This window comes from Maylandia zebra, linkage group LG18 (assembly GCF_041146795.1).
Source record: "Maylandia zebra isolate NMK-2024a linkage group LG18, Mzebra_GT3a, whole genome shotgun sequence".
NCBI classification, from domain to species: domain Eukaryota; kingdom Metazoa; phylum Chordata; class Actinopteri; order Cichliformes; family Cichlidae; genus Maylandia; species Maylandia zebra.
Window position 1 is genome coordinate 18,867,555 of NC_135184.1, and position 19,311 is coordinate 18,886,865.

A 19,311-nucleotide genomic window follows, 5' to 3' on the forward strand; every position below is an offset into this window, starting at 1 on the left:
CAAGCATTCTCCACTGCAACCACTGAACATCCAAGGTATGGACATTGAGGCTGTGGACAGCTACAGGTACCTTGGTGTTCATCTGAACAATAGACTGGACTGGACTCATAACTCAGACGCCCTCTACAGGAAAGGGCAGAGCAGGCTGTACCTGCTGCGGAGACTCAGGTCGTTTGGAGTGGAGGGCCCACTCCTGAAGACCTTCTATGACTCTGTTGTGGCTTCTGCTATCTTTTATGGCGTGGTCTGCTGGGGCGGCAGCATCTCTGCTGGGGACAGGAAGAGACTGAACAGGGTGATCCGAAGGGCCAGCTCTGTTCTAGGATGCCCTCTGGACCCAGTGGAGGTGGTGAGTGACAGGAGAACGGCGGCTAAGCTGTCATCCCTGTTGGACAACATCTCCCACCCCATGCAGCAGACTGTGACAGCACTGAGCAGCTCCTTCAGTGGGAGACTGCGGCACCCACGGTGTGGGACGGAGAGATTTCGCAGGTCTTTCCTCCCCACTGCTGTCAGACTCCATAATAAAGACTTTAACTGATCAAGCACACACATCCATACATATGCAATAATACTAAGTGCAATAATCCTTTCTGTCATTGTTGTATTTTTACTCAGTTGTATATAGTATTTGTATTCTATTTTTATCTTATTGTATATTTATTTTATTTTATTCTACTGTATATAGTATTTTATTTTATTCTATTCTGTACAGTTGTGTACTGTATTTATTCTTATTGTATTCTAATTTTTGCCTCATAACTTTTGCACTGTCCACTTCCTGCTGTGACAAAACAAATTTCCCACGTGTGGGACTAATAAAGGTTATCTTATCTTATCTTATCTTATCTTAAATGTGATAATATTGTCTTTTCTTTTTTGTTCTTTTGGTAACAATCATTAAGGGAGAAGATCAGATAAAACACCATCAGCGTTGTCAGAAATTGTGCTTTCACCGTGAAAGAGCATTGAAATGTCTTTATTTGAGAAAAGTCAGTCGTGTGTTAACAAAACATAGTTGATCTAGTGACAAATGCAGTGTAACATGCTGTTTCAGCAGCATAAAAATAGCTATATGTGGAGATGATCGTTTCACATATTGTTGATTGGCAGGACTGATGATATTTGGTGTCAATTGTGCTTCTAAAAACAAGTCTATAGTAAGATCAGAAGAGGAGACAGGAGAAACACTATGTTTGGGTAAGTGCAGGAAGTAAGTGGGTAAGATGGCTGAATCACTGTGTTGTACATCTCCATTAGCCTTGCTGGCAGGTATGGAATGTGCAAGATTTTTCCAGATCTGTTGGGAAGAGAGGCAAACAAAAACAATTGGAGAATGTCGAGTATGAATGTTATTTTATCTGGTACAAGATGGTACAAAAGTACCATTTAAATGCTAAGTAATTTCTGCAGTAGTACAAACCTGGAGTAGTTTCGCTGCAATGTCTCACTGCCTTCATGGCGTCCATGTAAGGATTTCCCAAAAACTGCTCATAGGTTGTTCCCAGTGGTACCTCCTGGAGACACTTAGTGGAGTCCTTGAAGAGGAGGTTCTTTCCATTTTCTGACTGGAACATTCTGAATGAAGGATCGGTTCCGGTGTTTCCAAATCTGGCCTAAGAACACAATTTAGGTTTGAAGCAGTTATTTAGTTTAGATTTCTATTACACTGGTTACTTTACTCATTGAAACCGACAGAATGTGGAAAAACAGAAGTCATCATAACTTTTGTAACTATTGGTTTTTGAAATGCCAAGGTCCCCCCCACTTGAGATCAAGTGCAAGTACAGTCATATCAAAAAGAAAGTTTTCACAGGACTCTATGCAGTTGTGACAAACTAAGTACACTCCATGATTCAGTAGCAAGTAGAATCAACTTTGGGAGCAGTAACTTGAAGTGTTTGTGCCACGTTGCTGTGAAAGAAGCCCAAATCAACACCCCTCCACCACCAGTTTCTACTAGGTGTTTGTGCGAATATGTTTGATTTTCAACAAACGTGGTCCTGTACATTAAGGCCAGACGTTTCCACTTTGGTCTCGTCCGCCCAGAGAACATTGTTCCAGAAGTCTCTTGGTTTGTTCAGATGCAACTCTGCAAATATATATAGCTGTCCTGCTATGTTCTCTGTAGAGAGAAGCGGCTTTTTCTTTCCAAACAAGCCACATTTGCTCAGTATTTTTCTAATTCTGCTGTCATAAGCTTTAACTTGTTAACTGAGGCCTGTAGAGTCTTAGATGTAGCCCCTACAAAGGGACAATGTTAAAGTTGTCAGAGTTAATTGGCAACTATTTGGAAAAAATCGGTTAAAAATTCATTGTTGTGCTCAAAACAGAATGCCAAACAAACTGTATGCAGCTTCTGTAATGAAAGGATGCTTCTCTATTTCAGACTCAGCATCTGTGTCGGCTAGAGAAGTTGAACCTTGATGTCAGATTTTTGCACTGGGAATTCAGTGCTTTGAAACAACAACAATTTTATTTTAAGCTCTTATTTCATTTCAAGTAGCTATCTTAGACTTTATCACAAACCTGCTGTTCCTGAAGGATGCGGACCACCTTACTGTGGCTTTCTGGGCGCGTCACCACAGCGTGTGCAGGCACCTGAGCCAAGTTACAAGTGGCATATTCACTGATCTCCACTGGTCCTTTCCCAGGGCAGATGAGCTGGTAATCAGAAGATCTCAGATTACGAGCCCAGTCTGGACCGTTACCTTCGATAAAGAGAGGTGGAATAAAGTTTAGAAGCTGTTGTAATGTCATCGGAGCAGGTAGTGCAGATCAGTGCAGTCCTCTTACCATTGCTGTTTTCTGTCACAATTGTGTGTTTAATGAAGGCAACATCACCACCACCCTCAACCAGACACCTGTAATGATATGCCATACATCATGACTTTGGAGACAAAGAGTGAAGTTGGGGGTAAATGGCTAACCAATTAAAAATTACACCTTATCACTGCTAAAGTTCACAAAAATTTTAAAAACGATTAAAAAGTTCTGGTTTTAGGAGGAAAACATGCTTCAGCTCTTGACACATTCTTGGCTGTTTACAAAAGAAATATATAAGAAAAAAAAACATAACAGTAGCTGGCAAGATTGAGCAAGATTGTTTTCCTCTGCTTCCCGTCTCTTTGCTAACTTTCTCCTTATACACAAACTTGTATGCGATGCCATTCTGTTTCTTGCTGTACCTAAAGGCTCCAGCATAACCGTAGTACTTCTCATCAGCGCTGGCTTTGCATTTGGCCTGGTCTCCCACAGCTTTACCGCTGCCGACGCACAGAGAACAGAACGGAGAGTTGGGCTCTGCTCCGGGGGCACAGCCACTACTGAAGAACTTGGCTGATGAGAAGAAGAGATGCAGAAAGAGTTCCACAATCAGCAAACCTCTCTTTTGTCAAGGTTAATGGAAGATTGTGGCTTTTGTTTAAATACAGATTCATCACGTGAGTCATCTAAACAAACTTTTTTAGAAAAAGGGGAGTTGCATGATTTCTGTGGGTGGCTTTAAATTTCTTTCTGTTGGTAAAAGAAGGAGAAGCTTGCAGTCACTCACTGAAGTCACAGTCATGTTCTGTTTTGTAGATTTGACCCATGGGGATGTTCCAGCCAGCAGTTCTGCCGATTCCTGTGTGGCAAGACTTCTTGCCCTTCAGAGTGTCCCAGGTCACCCCTGAACCCTTCTTTACCACAGCAACAGCATAGTATGAGGAGGATGTGACTGAGAGTGGATACGGGAAGTAGAGGTAGACATTTCAGATGATTCAACTGCAGAGAGACATTCATATAAATCTACTCTGTTTGTCACTGATTAATTTGAAATTAATCCACTTTTTAAAGGTCATCTTTCATTATAATGGTGGACACTTACAAAGCCGGAGCCACTAAAATTTTAAACAATGTACAAGCAATACCTTTGAGCTAAATGCTAGGTCTCCAGATTTATGTAAATGCTCAATTTGGGGATTTATTTAGTATTGTTTTTTTAATCTTGGTTGTTTGTAATGCCATAAAGAGACTATATCCTTAATATATAATGAAGACAAGCTCCATCCACCTGTTGTTCAAAGCTTCAGAAGTTTCAGAGGATAAACTAATAAATAAGGATTCCTTGAACTGGTTGTTCATATAAAGCTAGTTAAATTATAGTTGTAGTAGTAGAGTGGTAGAGTCCAAGGATAAAAATACAAATCTGGTCATCAGCACAACAGGTCATTGAAGTTGTGTTACAATTAAAATAATGCACTTCGAGACTTTTTAAAAAATTTGTCCATATCATAAAAAGAAGAGGAAAAAGATGAAAGTTTACTACCATCAGAGCGGCTGCACAACTCTGTGAGAGGAGACAAAATGAACAAATATTACTCATAAAAAAGTTGAAATAAGACACAGGATTGTGTGTGTGTTATTTCTTCTTCTTGTTATCTACCTTGCACATACTGCTCCACCATGACAGGAACCAGGCCACACTTTCCAGCCGTAAACACCTGACCTCCATCCACGGCCACTGCGTCGGCCTCTTTACGCTGCGGGGCGATTCAAAGCAGAGATGAATGTCACAGAGTGGAGACAAAAAATAATAAATTAACAGATTTTGATATTTCCTCCTGAGTTTACCATAATCTTCTTCAGGCACTCTTCAACTGTAGGGGCGCTCTGGCATTCAATGGAGGTGGTGTCCCCAGACACACTGCTGATGCTCCACGTGTCACACTTTGCGGTCTCAGCATGGCCCACAGCACACCATCTGATGGCAGGGGATGCATCGTCTGATGCCTGCTCTAGAGAGGGAAGAAAGACTTAGACATAAGCCAGACTGACACCTGACTAACAATTGCATTTCTGCCTGTCTTGCTTGTGTTCTTTACCTTTTTTAAGGGAATGGACGATGCTCATGTAGTTCGCACCCAGATACAGGAAGGAGTCTGTGTTTGGGGGCACCCTCAAGAGCCTCACTGTTGAATCTTTGAACATCAGGTTCTTGGCGGGTGCGTAGGCTTCAGATGAGAAGAGGTTAAAGCTCTGAAAAGGCAGCAAGTGAGATGATTCATTAGGAAAGCAATGAGGCTGCTGAAACACAAGGAATCAGAATACGCTGAAATTAGATGTTATTCAGTGTACTTCCTACGTGGTCAGTCTGAACTTGGTCAAGGCTCTGCCAGATCAAGTCGGCCAGCTGTGGATCCTTGCGAGTAACAACAGCGTGAGCTGGCACTCTGGCTAGGGAGCAGACTTTATAGTTGTCAATAGGTGCTCTGGTGTTGTCCTTGCACAGCAGCTCGTACGATGGCTTATCCGATTCTGGAAGTGTGATATGACACAGGTTTTACATCAGTGTTTTTCACAGTTATCCTTTCCCATATTTTGTAGAAGTTTCAGGGCGTTTAAGACGATTTTAATCAATGGAGAAAATGACATTCTTGGTCAACGTGATTGCTCTGAAATTTGCTTTGAAATTCTGCTCAACTTGTCCTTGACTTGTGCAGTGTGCAACAGTTGTATTTGTATGTCATGCATGTTCATCAGGTCCCCTCTTGTCCCTGTCGCTTTTCAAAATGAAACTTTTAATCTTGGTAAAGCTTTTTTTTTTTGATAAATAAAACCTGACAATGCTATGATTCAGTGCTTCTTTACATGTTAGAATGGATAAAGGTTGTTGTGATACTGACCTGGCACAGTGAGATGCTTCACAAAAGCCACATCTCCAGCTCCCTCCACCAAACACCTGTCACAAAAGTCATATTATTACAGATAAAAGGTTTGGCTAAATGTGTAGACGTTTATGTTCACTAATGAGAAGCATTAAAAAGTGGACACTGACTGAAAGGCTCCATTGTAGTCATAGTAAGGCTCCCTCTGGGACCTGGAGCAGTCTCCCTTGCACAGTTCACACAGCTTGCTGCCTCTTGCTGCCCCAGGGGCACAGCTGGCATGGAAGAAGGTGCTCACAGCTGCATAACAAAAAACAAGGCCAGGGTCATAATTTAGAAAAGAAAACCAAAACACTGACAATAGAGCCAGAGTGTCACCACTGTCTCCCTTTAAAGACAAATATGAAAGTTCCCATATGCATTTTTATCATTTAGAAGTTTCATATTATACTGTGTGTGCAGAGTTTGCATCCCCTTGCATGGGATACTGCATACACCAGTTTCTTTCATGTTAGGTTAATTGTCAATTCTAAACTGACCATATGTACGAATGTGAGTGTGGGTGGTTTTCCTGTCTTTTCCTGGCCCCTAACAGACTGGCAACCTTTCGCGCCTCTCACCCTGAGAGCCAGGCTCCAGCCCCTGTGATCTGGAATTGGTTAAGAAGAAGATGGATGGATATTGATTTGTTCAACTGTCTAACAGGCCTAACTAGTCTAAACAGACTAGTTTTTGAACTTCAGTAAATTATATTTAACAAAAGGAAGTGTTATAAGTGATAAGAAGTGCTGACAGGCACAGGATTTTATAATCCCTGGGCAGAAGCCAGGTCTCTCTTGGAAATGACATTTTTAATCTCAATGAGATTTTTTTCCCTGGTTAAATAAAGGACTAATAAAAAAAGAAGCTAGGTAGCCCCTGTCTGTTTCTACTTTTCCTGTAGTTTTGATCCCGTCAATAAATTCTTGTCAGTAAAGCAAATAAGTGTGTTTAATTGTTTCTCAGGTGTCCAGTTTCTCATAAAAAGGTCTGATCTTATTGTCCTTTGACCATACATGCACTAAAACTGTCAAATGTTATTAGCTAACCAGAAACAAAAAGTCCTTTACCCTCCTCCAGAGGTTTGTCTTCAATGCCACCCCACTCAATAACATTCATGGTCACCAGAGATCCTATGGGAATGTTCCAGCCTGCAGATTTCCCCAAACCAGTGTGACATGATTTCTTCCCCCTGAGATCTCTGAAGCCAAATCCAGTGTTCTTCTTTGCCACAGCAACAGCATAGTAGCAGGTGTCCGTACCTGAATGAATGAAAAAAAAAAATGGATATAATATTATTGAAACAGCTAAATCACATTCAAATAAAACGCTAAACATGTTCTTGCTTGAGCTTATTTCATTAGGCTACTAACGACAGCTGATGACTAGACATACCGGCGCCATAGTCCTCAGCAATGATGGGATGGAGGTCATAGTTGTTCAAGCCAGCAGTGTAAATGTCCCCACCATCCACAGTAATGGCATCTGCTTCACCAGCCTGCCGGAGAGTATTTGCTGTATGACTGAGGTCAAGTCATTTTTACATAGAATTTCACTGGATAAGTTGAAGGCATTGGTAGTTTTTTCCCCCACATTAAATACTTAAAAGGGGGGGGGAGTTATTCATCCTCAGCAAACATGATGCAATCATTTTGAGTAAAGTGAGTAAAGCTGAAATATATAAAATCAAATGTTTATTTAATGAGCTAAATAATCATCAAGGAAAATGTGCTTGGTATAAACTGAATCCATGCCAATCAAATAAATTTTATTTGACAAGCTTCCATTAAATGTAACATTTAAATTGTATTTATGTAACCAAATGAAATTGAATATTTAGATACAATTGAAATAGTTAAAGTCAAATCATTTGGTTCGGATTTTATTTTTTTATTTTTTAACTCGACTCTATTTTTCTAGAACACTCCACAGCAGATACAGTTAGTTTATCTTTACTTTAGATATGTTTTAGTAGTAGTTCGAGTATGAACCTACTCGAAGAAAGTGAAGAAAAAAAAACAATAAAATGAAGTCATTACATTCACTTATTTTTATTTAAGTAACATTTCAGAATAAGCCGAGCACTGTGAAGCACTTCAGTTACATTGCGTTTATAACAACTGCCCTGGTCAAAGTCTATTATTGAGTATTTGTGGTTAATTTGGTGCTCTGGATGTAAAAAGCGCTCACCTTAATGGCAATAATGCACTCGAGGGTGTTTTCTTTTTTCACACAGGAGAACGCAGGAGCCGCAGCGGCGAGATCTAAACATTTACGCAATTCTTGGTCCGACTTGACGCACCATTTCACCTTCTGGGAGCCGGGTCGGGCGAACGCGCTGGCTGTTAAAACACATGGATGTCAGTTTGGATTGAAAATGTGATGTCATGTGTGTGATTAAATATAGTAGTGCGGGGCTGAAAAGCTTTTACCGAGCAGTCCGAGCAGCGCCACTAGGAGGAGGGGCTTCATGTTGGGCGGTGGGGTCTCCGGATCAGCAGAGCAGAGAGACTGGGAGGCTGCTCGGGCTTTTATAGCAAACCTGAGTGGACCGGGACAAAAGATAAAAATGCCAGAGTTTGCTCAGGTTTCCTAATGTGTGCGCATGTGGGGGCGCACGTGTGTACTTTAGTGTGCAAAAGACAGAGATTAGGTTTCATGGACAATCTGAAATTGCCACATAATACGAAATAACATTTAGTCATCTGAAACAGTTTGCTTGCACAATTTGAAATCAGAAATATTTAGAGATGAGCATATTTAGGATACACGTGCAGGACCAAAAATCTTTGTTTTCAGGTGGGTTAAAGGTTTGGTCAGAGGACAAAACATTCTGCAGCACAGAGTCTAAACTACATTTAAGAGTAAAAAAAACAAAACAATAACAAAAACCCCTGGAGTTTTTACTGCAGTAAAGCATTCTGGTCTCAGGACTAACCAGCCACGTGAAAAGGATTTTGGTGTCTGAATAAAAGTATATATGGCACAATGTAAAAATACTCCACATGTAAAAAGCCCTGCAATGGAATATCTTCATAGTCATGCTGAAGTTAACTTAAAAAAGAAAGAAAGAAAGAAAAATCTAAACTTTGGTTCAGAATATAACTCTGGACTGCTTAAAGTAGAGAATTTAATATACTCATGTGATGTTTTGCAGGAAAGAATGGATGTCCTGAAATATTTGTTGTGGAAACATCTGTAAAATATTTTAATTTTTTAGTAAATATGTGGAATAGAAGTATAAATGCCACCAGACTTTATATAGCACACAAAATATTGTATTTCTTGAGAAAATGTCTTTATTTTGCAATTTGTTTTTTAATTTAATATAATTGTCTTTATTCTGTATCCAGAAGTGGCATGAAAGTTTCATTCAATATTCATAATTATTCAGCCTCTAAAATCAGAACCTGCAAACTTTTCTTTTGTTTTTTTTTTACTTGGAAAAGTTGCAGTTTGTGTGACCCACTTGGGAGCTGTGTTTACAGAGTCAATATTACCCAATGCAAGCACTAAGGTTCATGCTGATTTGCACATTTGACCACTTCCTTTATTCTCAGCCATCAAATGTAGAGATATCACATAATACCTCTCATAATACATTTCATGTTTAATGATGCATGTTCGGTGGTGTAACTTTGGAAGATCCAAAACATGATTCTGGATGGATTTAATACTTAATGTAGCAACATTACTGTAGTACACCATCCTTTAATATTGTATAAGAAGAAGAAGAATATTTGCTGTATCTAGAAACTACTTAGTATTTCTGGAATTAGGAGACATAATTTACCACTCACAATGAAGTAATCAAAATAAAATATTATTATTGTTAACTAATTAACCTAATTTTTACAGCTCTGCAGAGGACTGCACACCATCCTGCGTCCACAGCCAAAGCCTGTGTAAGTGAAAACTGATCTATTTTTTATTTTGCATCATCTGCTTTTCTTTCTTGCTTCTGCAGTGTTTTATTATCCAAATTCATTTTTATTCATGCAGTTTTGTTCTGTGCTGCTGTGTCCGTTTGCAACTTTAAATGTCTTACTTGGCTGAAGCAGGTAAAACTTAAAGGAACAATAGTGTTAGGTATTTTAGTACCATGGTAGCATTTACTGGATATTGTTTTATAGTGACATTATACAGGAAAACTCTGTCATTCAATAAGGCCCCTTTGTTTTAGTTATTTTTCTCTTTGACCCAAGAATTGATGTGTGAGAATCACAGGCTGGTACAAGGTTGAAATACCACAGAGATCACTCCCTCAGCTACATTAGTTTCTTAATCTTTTAGGAGACGCCTGTTGAAGGCCAAATGGTTTGTTTCAGATTTCACTAATGTAAGAACTCTTTGTTTTGTGCCTTGAAAATATGTCGCTGAGATAATCACAATTGTAGCTGAACTGATAAACTACACAAAGGATGCTTCTTCACCCATGGGCAGGAAGACGCTGCCTTATCTTGGTCTGTACTGGTTTAAACTGATAAATCTGCTGTCTCATGAATTTTACCCTCTATATAAACTGTTGTACTTGTGAATAAAGTTGAGTCACTTTGGGAAGACAATCTAAAGCAGTCTCTGTTTTCTTGTTCTCCCAAGCTGCTCCCGAGCTCGTACTAACACGCTGAATGGCATGCTTGAATATTACTTGAGAATATATTTGACTGTGTTACAGACTAAGGGACATTCTCTGCTGATAGACGTCCACGCCTCGAAGGAAGTCGATCCACGGATTAGGCCTTGGAAACCGTTTCCTTCAAATAGGAAACCTAAAATAATCATTTTTAATAACAGAATAAGGTCCAGTGAAGATGATGAGTAGCAGAAGTAGCTAAATTATCCCTTATATCAACTTTAAAGATAAAGGTTGGACCCATCCAACTTTGAAATTGGGCCAGCCATGAATAAAATTGATAATCGGAACAAAAAGCACATCTCTTCCATGCTTCTTTCTTTAAAAAAAAAAAAAAAGCAAAATAAGAGGGAAAGAAATATTTATGCAGATTTTGCTCCCAGCTCTAGATATAATAACACATAATTGTGGAATAGGTGATTGCAAGTATTAATATTGCTATGGTTAAATTTACTTTACAACATGAGGAATTAGTCCAGCCATCTTATCAGGGTCTCTGATACAGTATTATTCACCATCAGCTGAGAAATCAATATGATACCCCTGAGTATTGAGAAATGTTTACATCTAAAATAAACCCATTCCACAAAGAGGACAGTTCTGAGTAGGGAAAGTTTGAGTGCACATTTTTAAGGTGTTATGCTGACCTTAGAGTGGGCTTGCAGGAAGTACCCCTAAATAATACAAGCAGGGAAAGTACAGATTGTAAAATGTTTCTTTTTTTTCAGGTAATCAGCACAAATGTGTGACTTGGAAGATAAACTAGCAAAACTGAAATGTGTCCAAAGGTGAGTCTGCAGATTACACAAGTCTTTATTTTGAGAGATTAAAGTCCTCAAAATCAAGATAAGCTTACTTTATAGACTTATCTATGAAGTAGAAACTGATCTCCTGCCAAATAAAGTTGTACCTTATCAAATAGTTGTAATACGCTGATAACAAACATATTTCTGTGCTTTAGATTATCAGTTACATTTATCGTTATTATAATTTTGTATTTAACTTTATTTTAATAAATCATGACTACTTCCCATTCTAATCAGCAGGACGAAACAGTGTGATGATGTGGGTCATGATGCTCAGAGCGCACTTCACTGGACATCTGTGGGAGATGCATGGCAGGAACCTGGCACCGGTTGACTGTCTTTCTTTGGCTGTGTTTGTGCATGCATGGTAAGCATTTGTGAGGTTTTGTAGTTCTTCTTCTCTCCAGGTCTTCAGTTCCTTCACTTCCTTCCCACAGTACGTGAGTTTTTATGTTTTATGCAAACTTGGCATCATGATTGCCCCATACGTCCAGCTGAGCCATCATACTCCAGCTTTGTGACACAGCAGAAACAGGGTCAGGACACAGCCGGGGGAAGGCGGCTGTAGTGTTTGACTGGTGGAGGAGGAGGTGGTGTTGTGAATGACGGCCTCCTTGTAAGAAAATCCATCACTCAGTGATACAGAGAGGGTCGAAGTCCAAGTAGCGCCAGGCTGCCATTCAGTTTTTGTGGAATGATTGTATTAATTGTAGGACTAAATCCCAGGAGGAGACACAGGAGTCCAGGTTAATCATTTCTGTGTATAAGCATCTCTTTCTATTGCTAGGGTGCGGAGTGTGTTTCTATTAGGTATACACTGGACAGATATTGCTCATGCAGCTGATCTGATGGGGTATTTGCTGCAAGGGTTGTTTATTTTCTTGCCCTGTTTTGTGTTATGAACCTAAAGAACTCAGATGAACCAGAAGAAATACAAATGAATGTTGTGGGCATCTGAGGTATGTAGTCTGGAATTGATCTTGAATGATTTTAGCCCTCGTTACAGTATCTGTCTTGTGAGTCTGCAGTTCAATCTGAATGTTGTGCTTTTGTTAATCTTTGCTGACACTTCACTCAGAACTGCTTGGGCCATGAATTGTCTTTCATTTGATTCTACAAAACTTTATTAATCCTAACAGAAATTAATTCATCATGGTGGTTAACTCCTGCCGCACACACTAGAATTAAACATTTACTCTATAAAAAAATCAAAGAAGATTATTGCTGTCAGTCCCATTTTTAAAGGACTTTGAGGTGCTTGATAACACACCTGGCAATCCCGTAACATACCTGTCCAGCTTTTGCAGGCAGGACCGTTTCTTGTCATAAGATCAGAAAACAGAACCAAATAAAATCGTCACACAGTTCTATATTTTTATATGTGGCTGTGAACATGAATTTGAACACCATTATTTGTCTTTGTAGCTTTGTGACTGAACTTTCTGAAGTGTAGGATTATTGCGAAGGACTGCGTATCAGAGATTATTGTTCGCTAAGTCATTCTGACTGTGCTGAGTCAGAGGAGATAAGCTTATCATCCATGGCTGTTCTCCTAGAGTACACAGAGCAGGGGAATAACAAAGTACTGTAGTCTGCATAAACGGGTGAGCTTCAAGAGCAGATGCTTTGTTGTATTTTTTATGGTCATCTTTGTTTTTAAGGTTTTGTTCCACTGTGCATGCAATAACCCCTTCAGGTGCAGGTGAAATGCTGTGTGCTACTGTAAGATGTGAAGGCGTGTTCAAGGCAGGCGTTTGAGTGAGAGGCAACACTGGAGTTAACTGTGACACATGAGCCAGGAGTGATTCATCTTGAGGCCCACACATGAGTACACTTTGAGAAAGTGTCAGTTTGCAGAAAAACATCCATCTCCTCCATCAGGAATCAGAGACATCGGGCTCCTCAGTTATTCATACTGTTATTACGTCACTGATAGAAATGGTGACTTTAATTGCACCTTCAGTAGAGATTGACATTAAAGTGGAAGGAGACATATTCAGAGCTGCTTCTCTGATACCTGAACAGCCGTCATTCTGAATTATTCCTGTCATACAGTCAACTCCAGGAAACTCCAGGAGTTTTTGGGCAATGTCACCACACTGGAGTTTAAATAAACAATCAAGATGTTTAGGAATTTCAGCGATTTTTCTAAACAGATCCCCGTTTTCAGAGGCTCATAAGTGATTTTAAGACTCACAGGCACTTTCATGGCAAGTTGAGGCTTGTTCCCTCATCAATTCATGATATACTTGGCAAAAGATCTGGATTTCACTCAAGTCTGAGGGCAGATGATGTCATGGTTAACCTGTAGAGAAATGATAGGAAGACTGGAGGATCATGCTGAAGTGAGTTACTCAGGTGTGTTTTGGGAAACTGGTGGCCAGTTATTGAAAGATTTATGGTGGCACCTTGCTTCTTTTTGCTCCTGGGCATTTTCAGATATTCGTATACTTTCCCCAGAATCTGTGTTTTTACACAATCTATTGCAGGTCTACAGAAAAGCCACTGAACCTCCATGCTAGGTTTTCATTCTGGGATACACAATTACATGCAAGGATCTTATATGAGCTAATTTGCATCTCTTCCTGTTATGAGCAATACTTAATGGATTTCAGTCAAGTTGTAGTAACTTGTAACTTTTTGTTGACTGAGTTAAATCCATTTCATAAAGAGTACAAAAGAAAATGTGCAAAACCTGCAAGAGTCTAAAAACTCTCCAAATATGCATAAATATTAGTGGGTACTCCATGGAGGTCATAAAATTGGGACTCCTAAGGAACAAATCAAAGGTCAACACATCAAGCACCAACAGCATCTTCACTGGAGCTCCTATAAAGTTTTCAAACTCTGAAAAAGCTCCCCAGGGGACACAGAAGACTAAAATCCCAGTCTGAGTACTGGTTCATGTGATGTCCAAACTGAACTTTATGTCTAAACTCAACCCAAAAATGGCTCACTGTTTATTAACTGTTATTGATTTGTTCTGAGAATGAGCTAAGAGGTAATCAGACAACTGGGGTCACCAGCCTTTTATGCAACAGACAAACCCTTTGAACAAACAAAGCCTGAGGGCTGCTGTCCTGCTGTGTCATTAAAATTTCAGCACCGATTAATCAACTCGGCTTCAGTGTGAAATTGATTTAGGTCATTGCTACTCGATGTGGGCTTTTAAACTGTTGCTCCTTTATTTGGAGGTACCAGAAATTCAGCAGGGGAAAAACACAATTTCTCTGACTGACTGACAAAGTGAAAAAGAAAATGCATGTTTTAAAGAGTTTCCTACTCTGAAGATGTGACTTTGGAACACACAGTAATCTCAGACTTGCGAAACTTCTGATGGGCTTAACGATTTTTCGTGGGGGGAAATGGTTTTAGCTGTTCTGTTTTAGTCAGCAATAAAATTTCCCTTCGCCCTCCTGTGTTTATTAGTGTGAATGCTTGAAAAGCAGTATTGTTCTTCTAATCTTTATTCTTCTATTTTATTATCTATTCCATACGTTTTTTGAAAGCCTACTCCTTCAAAACCATTCAACTTAGAAAAACCATTCAAACACCATTAGATTCCTATTCTTTTGGACATGATTGCTTCTATTTTTCTCATTTTTAACATTTATATTTTTAATTTTATTCAACTTTATTCAACAAAAATTTCCCATGTATTTCAATGGGGAGACCCTTCAAATTCTCATTCAACTTACTCATTTTTAAACTCTTACTACTTCCACATACGTTGACATAGAGCCACCATTCAAACTTTAAAACGAAGACAAGACATTCAACTATTGAACTTGTATTTATCTTTTCAATATCTATTATACTTTTTCTTCAGTTCCAGTTTAAGTTTCATGATGTTTTTTCACCCGTTTCAGAGTTTATAATGGGTGTGTATGGGACGGAATGTTGGGGCTAGAGTGAGACAGCTCAACTGCTAGAGTGAGAGGAGCAAAAAAATTAATCTTAAAATCTTTTTTAAAACTGCTGCTGTGTCCGCAGCGTTTGCTCTACAGGTATGATTTTACCCTCAAAACGTAGCCATCGCTGTCCTCTTTCATCCAATGTGTTTACTATTGTACTAGGTGTTATGGTTTTTTCATAAATGCCACCAATGCACAGCCTCCTCCCGCCAACTCTTCCATAGACTCTAATGTTAAACTTGCTCAGAAGGTTCGTTTGAAAATCAGAAGAGCATGGTGTCTTTACACTGTCACCACGTCCATATAATAAGCTCCACAGGCATGAAAACTGAGAATTAGGTAGACTAGACATGGCTGTCGCTCACGGTGAAAGAATTTTGTCAATACGACATGTACTTTTCATTTGGGAAGAATTTGTTTCGGCCTGACTTTTGTTCATTTTAAGCAGCAAAAGTGAGGCGCATGTCTGTGTCCGTGTGTATGGAGCCATTGGGTGCGGTCACTATAGCAACCAGGCTCACACCTGCCTGCTTAACGAGCTCTCTCTGCCACTGTACCAAGATTCATCTTAAACACTTCTCTTTCAACTGCTGCTGTGTCCACAGTGTTAAAGCCATCATTTTACCCTCAAATTGTCGCCATCGTTGTTCTCTTTCCAACACCGTGTCTTTCAAAGCTCAGACTTTTAAATTTTTTAAACTGTGTGGGTCCAAGTGGAGGGATCACATTTTAGTCATTCAGTGATTCAAAGAATATGACCTTTTAATATTCATTCAGATGTTTTCTGACTCTAAATGTTCTTTTCTCATTTCTTAGGGTTTTCTAATTTACAATTAAAACATTTTCAGCTTTTTTCCAACTTCTTCTTCTGTGTAACCTTCAGCTTTTAGCAGTTCAGCACTTTTGTTTTCAGGTTAAATTCGGGGTTTTTTTTTTAATCTCATTCAAAATTTTTAACTTAAATTCAGTAATTATTTCATTTCAGTGCATACATTCAGAGTCAAGCATTCACACTGCAGTTTCTTCAGAAAATGCACTTTCTAGTTCACCCTTGTCCTTTACACAAAAAGCAGGAGGTGAAAGAATGATTGTCTCATACTGTATTATCCACACAGCGAGGGGAGTGAAACAGACTCAAGACTCCTCATCTGTTTGCACAGCTGCACACTGTACTCTTTCACCTCTGACCACTGCCCCCCACACCAGGCACTGTTAATAACAATTTTCAGGTGTTGTCCAGGGATTTTTCTTTTGGAAAGATCTCATTCTAATCTATGAGTCACAGCAGTGGTCACATATTAGTTTAAAAAGACCAGACAACTGCTTCTAGGTGGGTGTGACAAACAATATGTCAACCCATCAAACTGGAAATAATGCCTGTCACACAAAGAGTTGATGCCAGTGATGCAGGAGCATCAAGTCTTGTATTAACTGTGAGATTTCTTATTTGCGAAGAAAGATGTTTTGATTGATTGGACAAAATTTGAAGCCAACATTCAATTTGCAGCACATACAGCCCATTTTTTATCCAGACCAGTGAAACTCCCATTTCAGTTAGTAAAAAGAAGTTTACCTACACACTTGGCTGTGATGTCTTAACCCTTTCAGGCTCAAATTAAACTTTTTGTTGCTAATGCACAACCAAGTCCTGCAGTGGTACTTCTGAGTAAAAAAAAAACCTCATAAAATATGTATGTGGGGTAACCAGGTTGTTAGTTTTTAACTGTTGCAAATCGGCAACGCCTGCCTCGAGAGGGTTAATAAAAGCAGCCATGTAAATTCAACAGTATATCTTTGTTTTTCTTTATGTTAAAGAAATATTGTTTGGGCTTAAACTGCAAGAAATAAATACGCAAAATTAGACAACGTCTGGTAGCTCAGACTGTGCTCTAATTACAAAACAAAGCTTCTGTCAATTCAAAGATTTGATTTCAAAATTGCTTTTTGTGAACCCACTTTAAAAAACAACAAATTTTTTTAATAGCTGATGGAACTTTTCTGTCATTTAATTGTTTATCTGTCTCTTAATTACTTTGGCGTTGTATGAATGGGCATGGAGGAGACTTTATCAGCAAGAAAAATGAATGAAATCTAAATCTAATAAATCCATCTAAAAGTCCAAAATTCATGCCCTCCTTCATATTTTCCAAAGTCTTCCAGTGGACCAGATAGTGGATCTTTGCTGGGCTGCTTCTAGTCCCCTGGCCTTATGATTGTTACCACTGACATAGATCACTGTAACATTTTTAAGAAACATCACCTCTTTTCTTCCAGGACTGGACGCCTGAGTGAAAAACTTAAACACAGAAAAATCTCTGGGAAGGAAACAGCTCATACTCCACCACAGAAACCCCTGCACCAGTTAACACGTGCATGACTCCAAGTGACGAAACGCTACGTCCAGATGAACAGAATCAACTTTTGGAGATTTACTTACCTTGATGATTGAGAATGCATCAAGATACTTCCTAAAACTTTTTTTTTTTTTAATCTGAACAGTTAAAACTTAAAACACTGCTTATAAAATATTGGTGTCAGTGTCTTTTTGGTCTTAGTGGAATTTTCACCTGCGTTCGGGGAATTGTTGGTATTTAAGGTACGTTATCACCACCATCTGTCCATATTAAGAAACACAAACCTGCTCAGTCTGAACAGACACACAGAAAAGTCTTTAACAGCCTCAGCACAAAAAAAAAAAAAATCTAAATACACCGCTCCAAAAAAATAAAATTAAATTAAAAAAAGTTACAGGAACACTTAAATCACACATTGGTTCTTGATGACAAAATATTCAGGCTGAAAGTTTTTACTGATACACACTGTAATTTGCTGAGAACAAAATTATGTAACAAAAGCCAGGGGAAACCAAAATCATCAAATCACAACAAAAAAGCTATAAATTTATATCAGAGTGATCAGACTAATCTGGCTCACTAATGTTTACAGCCTCAATGTGCCTCCATGCACTTCAGACATCTGGGTACGCTCCTGGTCAGACAGTGGATGATGCCCTGGTTCATCTTCTCCCAGATCCTGGATCAGAGCATAAGTGAGGTACTAGATAATCTGTGGGACTCATAAATATTGTTCTAGGGCCATGATACCTATGCCTTTACCACTATGGCTACACACTGCCCACACGAGGCAAGGCATCACTCTGCACCAGCAAAAGATGTAAAGTGAATCTGAGGATTTCATCTCTATACCCAACTGCTGTTGGCTAACACACGGAGGTCTCTATGCAAGGAAATCCCACTTGAGACCACCACTGCCCAACCTGTCATACTAGATAATGTTGCAGAAAACATTCACCACAACGTCTTCAGACTCTTTCATGTTGTTTAAAGGTGGTCTGCTCTCATCTGTGAAGAGAACAGAGCACCAGTGGCTAACCTGCAAGCTCTGGTGTTGTCAGGCCATCACCAATTGAGCTGCTCGGTGCTGTACTGTGAGCACACGTCCTACTAAAAACTGCTGGGCATTCATGCCACCCTCAGGTAGTGTTTCTATCAGAAACATGCTCAAGTATTCCAGTGGAAGTCATTTTGTAGGGCTTTGGCAGTGCTCCTCCAGTTCCTTCTCGCATCAAGAACCAGATACCAGTCCTGCTGCTGAGCTGATGCCCCCTCTGTGGCTCTGTCTAGTTCTCCTTGTGCAATAACCCATTTACACCTTCAAGGCTGTACTAGGAGACAGAAAACTTTGCAACTGCCTGTTTGCATACGGTATCACAGAAGAGCTGGACTAACTGGTATCATTTCATGCTGCCACTGATGGCAAGGGCACTTCCAAAAAGGAGAACTAGAGGAAAATCAGTCAGGAGCAATAGTCTGTGGCCTTCCCTGCGCAGGGGGGAGTTGCCTGTCCAGTGCAGCTGTTGTCACTTCATTTGGACCAAACCAGGTGGAATGGATCCCCATTGGGAGCTGTGGTTACCAACTGAAAAGTTTAACCATCTGTGTTATACTGTGATGATCAAGTGTTCCTGTCATTTTTTTGAGAAATGTGCATTACACATAAGATGTAAAATACTCTTACTGGTTTCACCAAGGCTCCAGGAATAAAACATGTCAAAACGTAGTATGGACACACTAAAAATGCTTAATCTTTAAAGTGAGGTGCACTACACATTTGTGTTCTCAGTAGTTCCAGCTGAATCTGAAGTTATTTACTCTGTTAGCTGTTCAAGCGTTTGGGGTTTTAACTTTAAATTAAAGCCACACAAACGATTCAAAATAATAATAATAAAGAAAAAGATGAAGCAGAACCTC

At 39.4% G+C, this 19,311-nt stretch overlaps 1 protein-coding gene and 1 long non-coding RNA gene across 3 annotated transcripts; one reads left to right on the top strand and one right to left on the bottom strand.

Annotated features, from left to right (window-relative positions):
* Nucleotides 1–963: 963 nt before the first annotated feature.
* Nucleotides 964–8,276, bottom strand: tfa (transferrin-a). Its single transcript, XM_004542678.5, has 17 exons — nt 8,120–8,276; nt 7,878–8,029; nt 7,083–7,185; nt 6,758–6,949; nt 5,819–5,948; nt 5,667–5,722; nt 5,126–5,298; nt 4,866–5,019; nt 4,615–4,778; nt 4,427–4,523; nt 4,310–4,330; nt 3,554–3,718; nt 3,189–3,339; nt 2,797–2,864; nt 2,530–2,711; nt 1,424–1,616; nt 964–1,300 (listed from the first exon to the last, which is right to left on the bottom strand). The coding sequence occupies exons 1-17, from the start codon at nt 8,157–8,159 to the stop codon at nt 1,257–1,259; spliced, it is 2,085 nt and encodes a 694-aa protein (XP_004542735.2). The 5' UTR covers nt 8,160–8,276; the 3' UTR covers nt 964–1,256.
* Nucleotides 8,277–9,625: 1,349 nt separating this feature from the next.
* LOC101482866 (uncharacterized) lies at nt 9,626–19,264 on the top strand. 2 transcript variants are annotated; one of them, XR_013094026.1, is made up of 3 exons: nt 9,626–11,108; nt 11,367–11,493; nt 17,315–19,264. It is a non-coding gene; the product is annotated as an uncharacterized LOC101482866 (long non-coding RNA). The 2 variants fall into 2 exon arrangements; XR_190981.6 differs by having other exon boundaries at nt 9,628–11,108; nt 11,364–11,493; nt 17,315–19,263.
* Nucleotides 19,265–19,311: the final 47 nt, after the last annotated feature.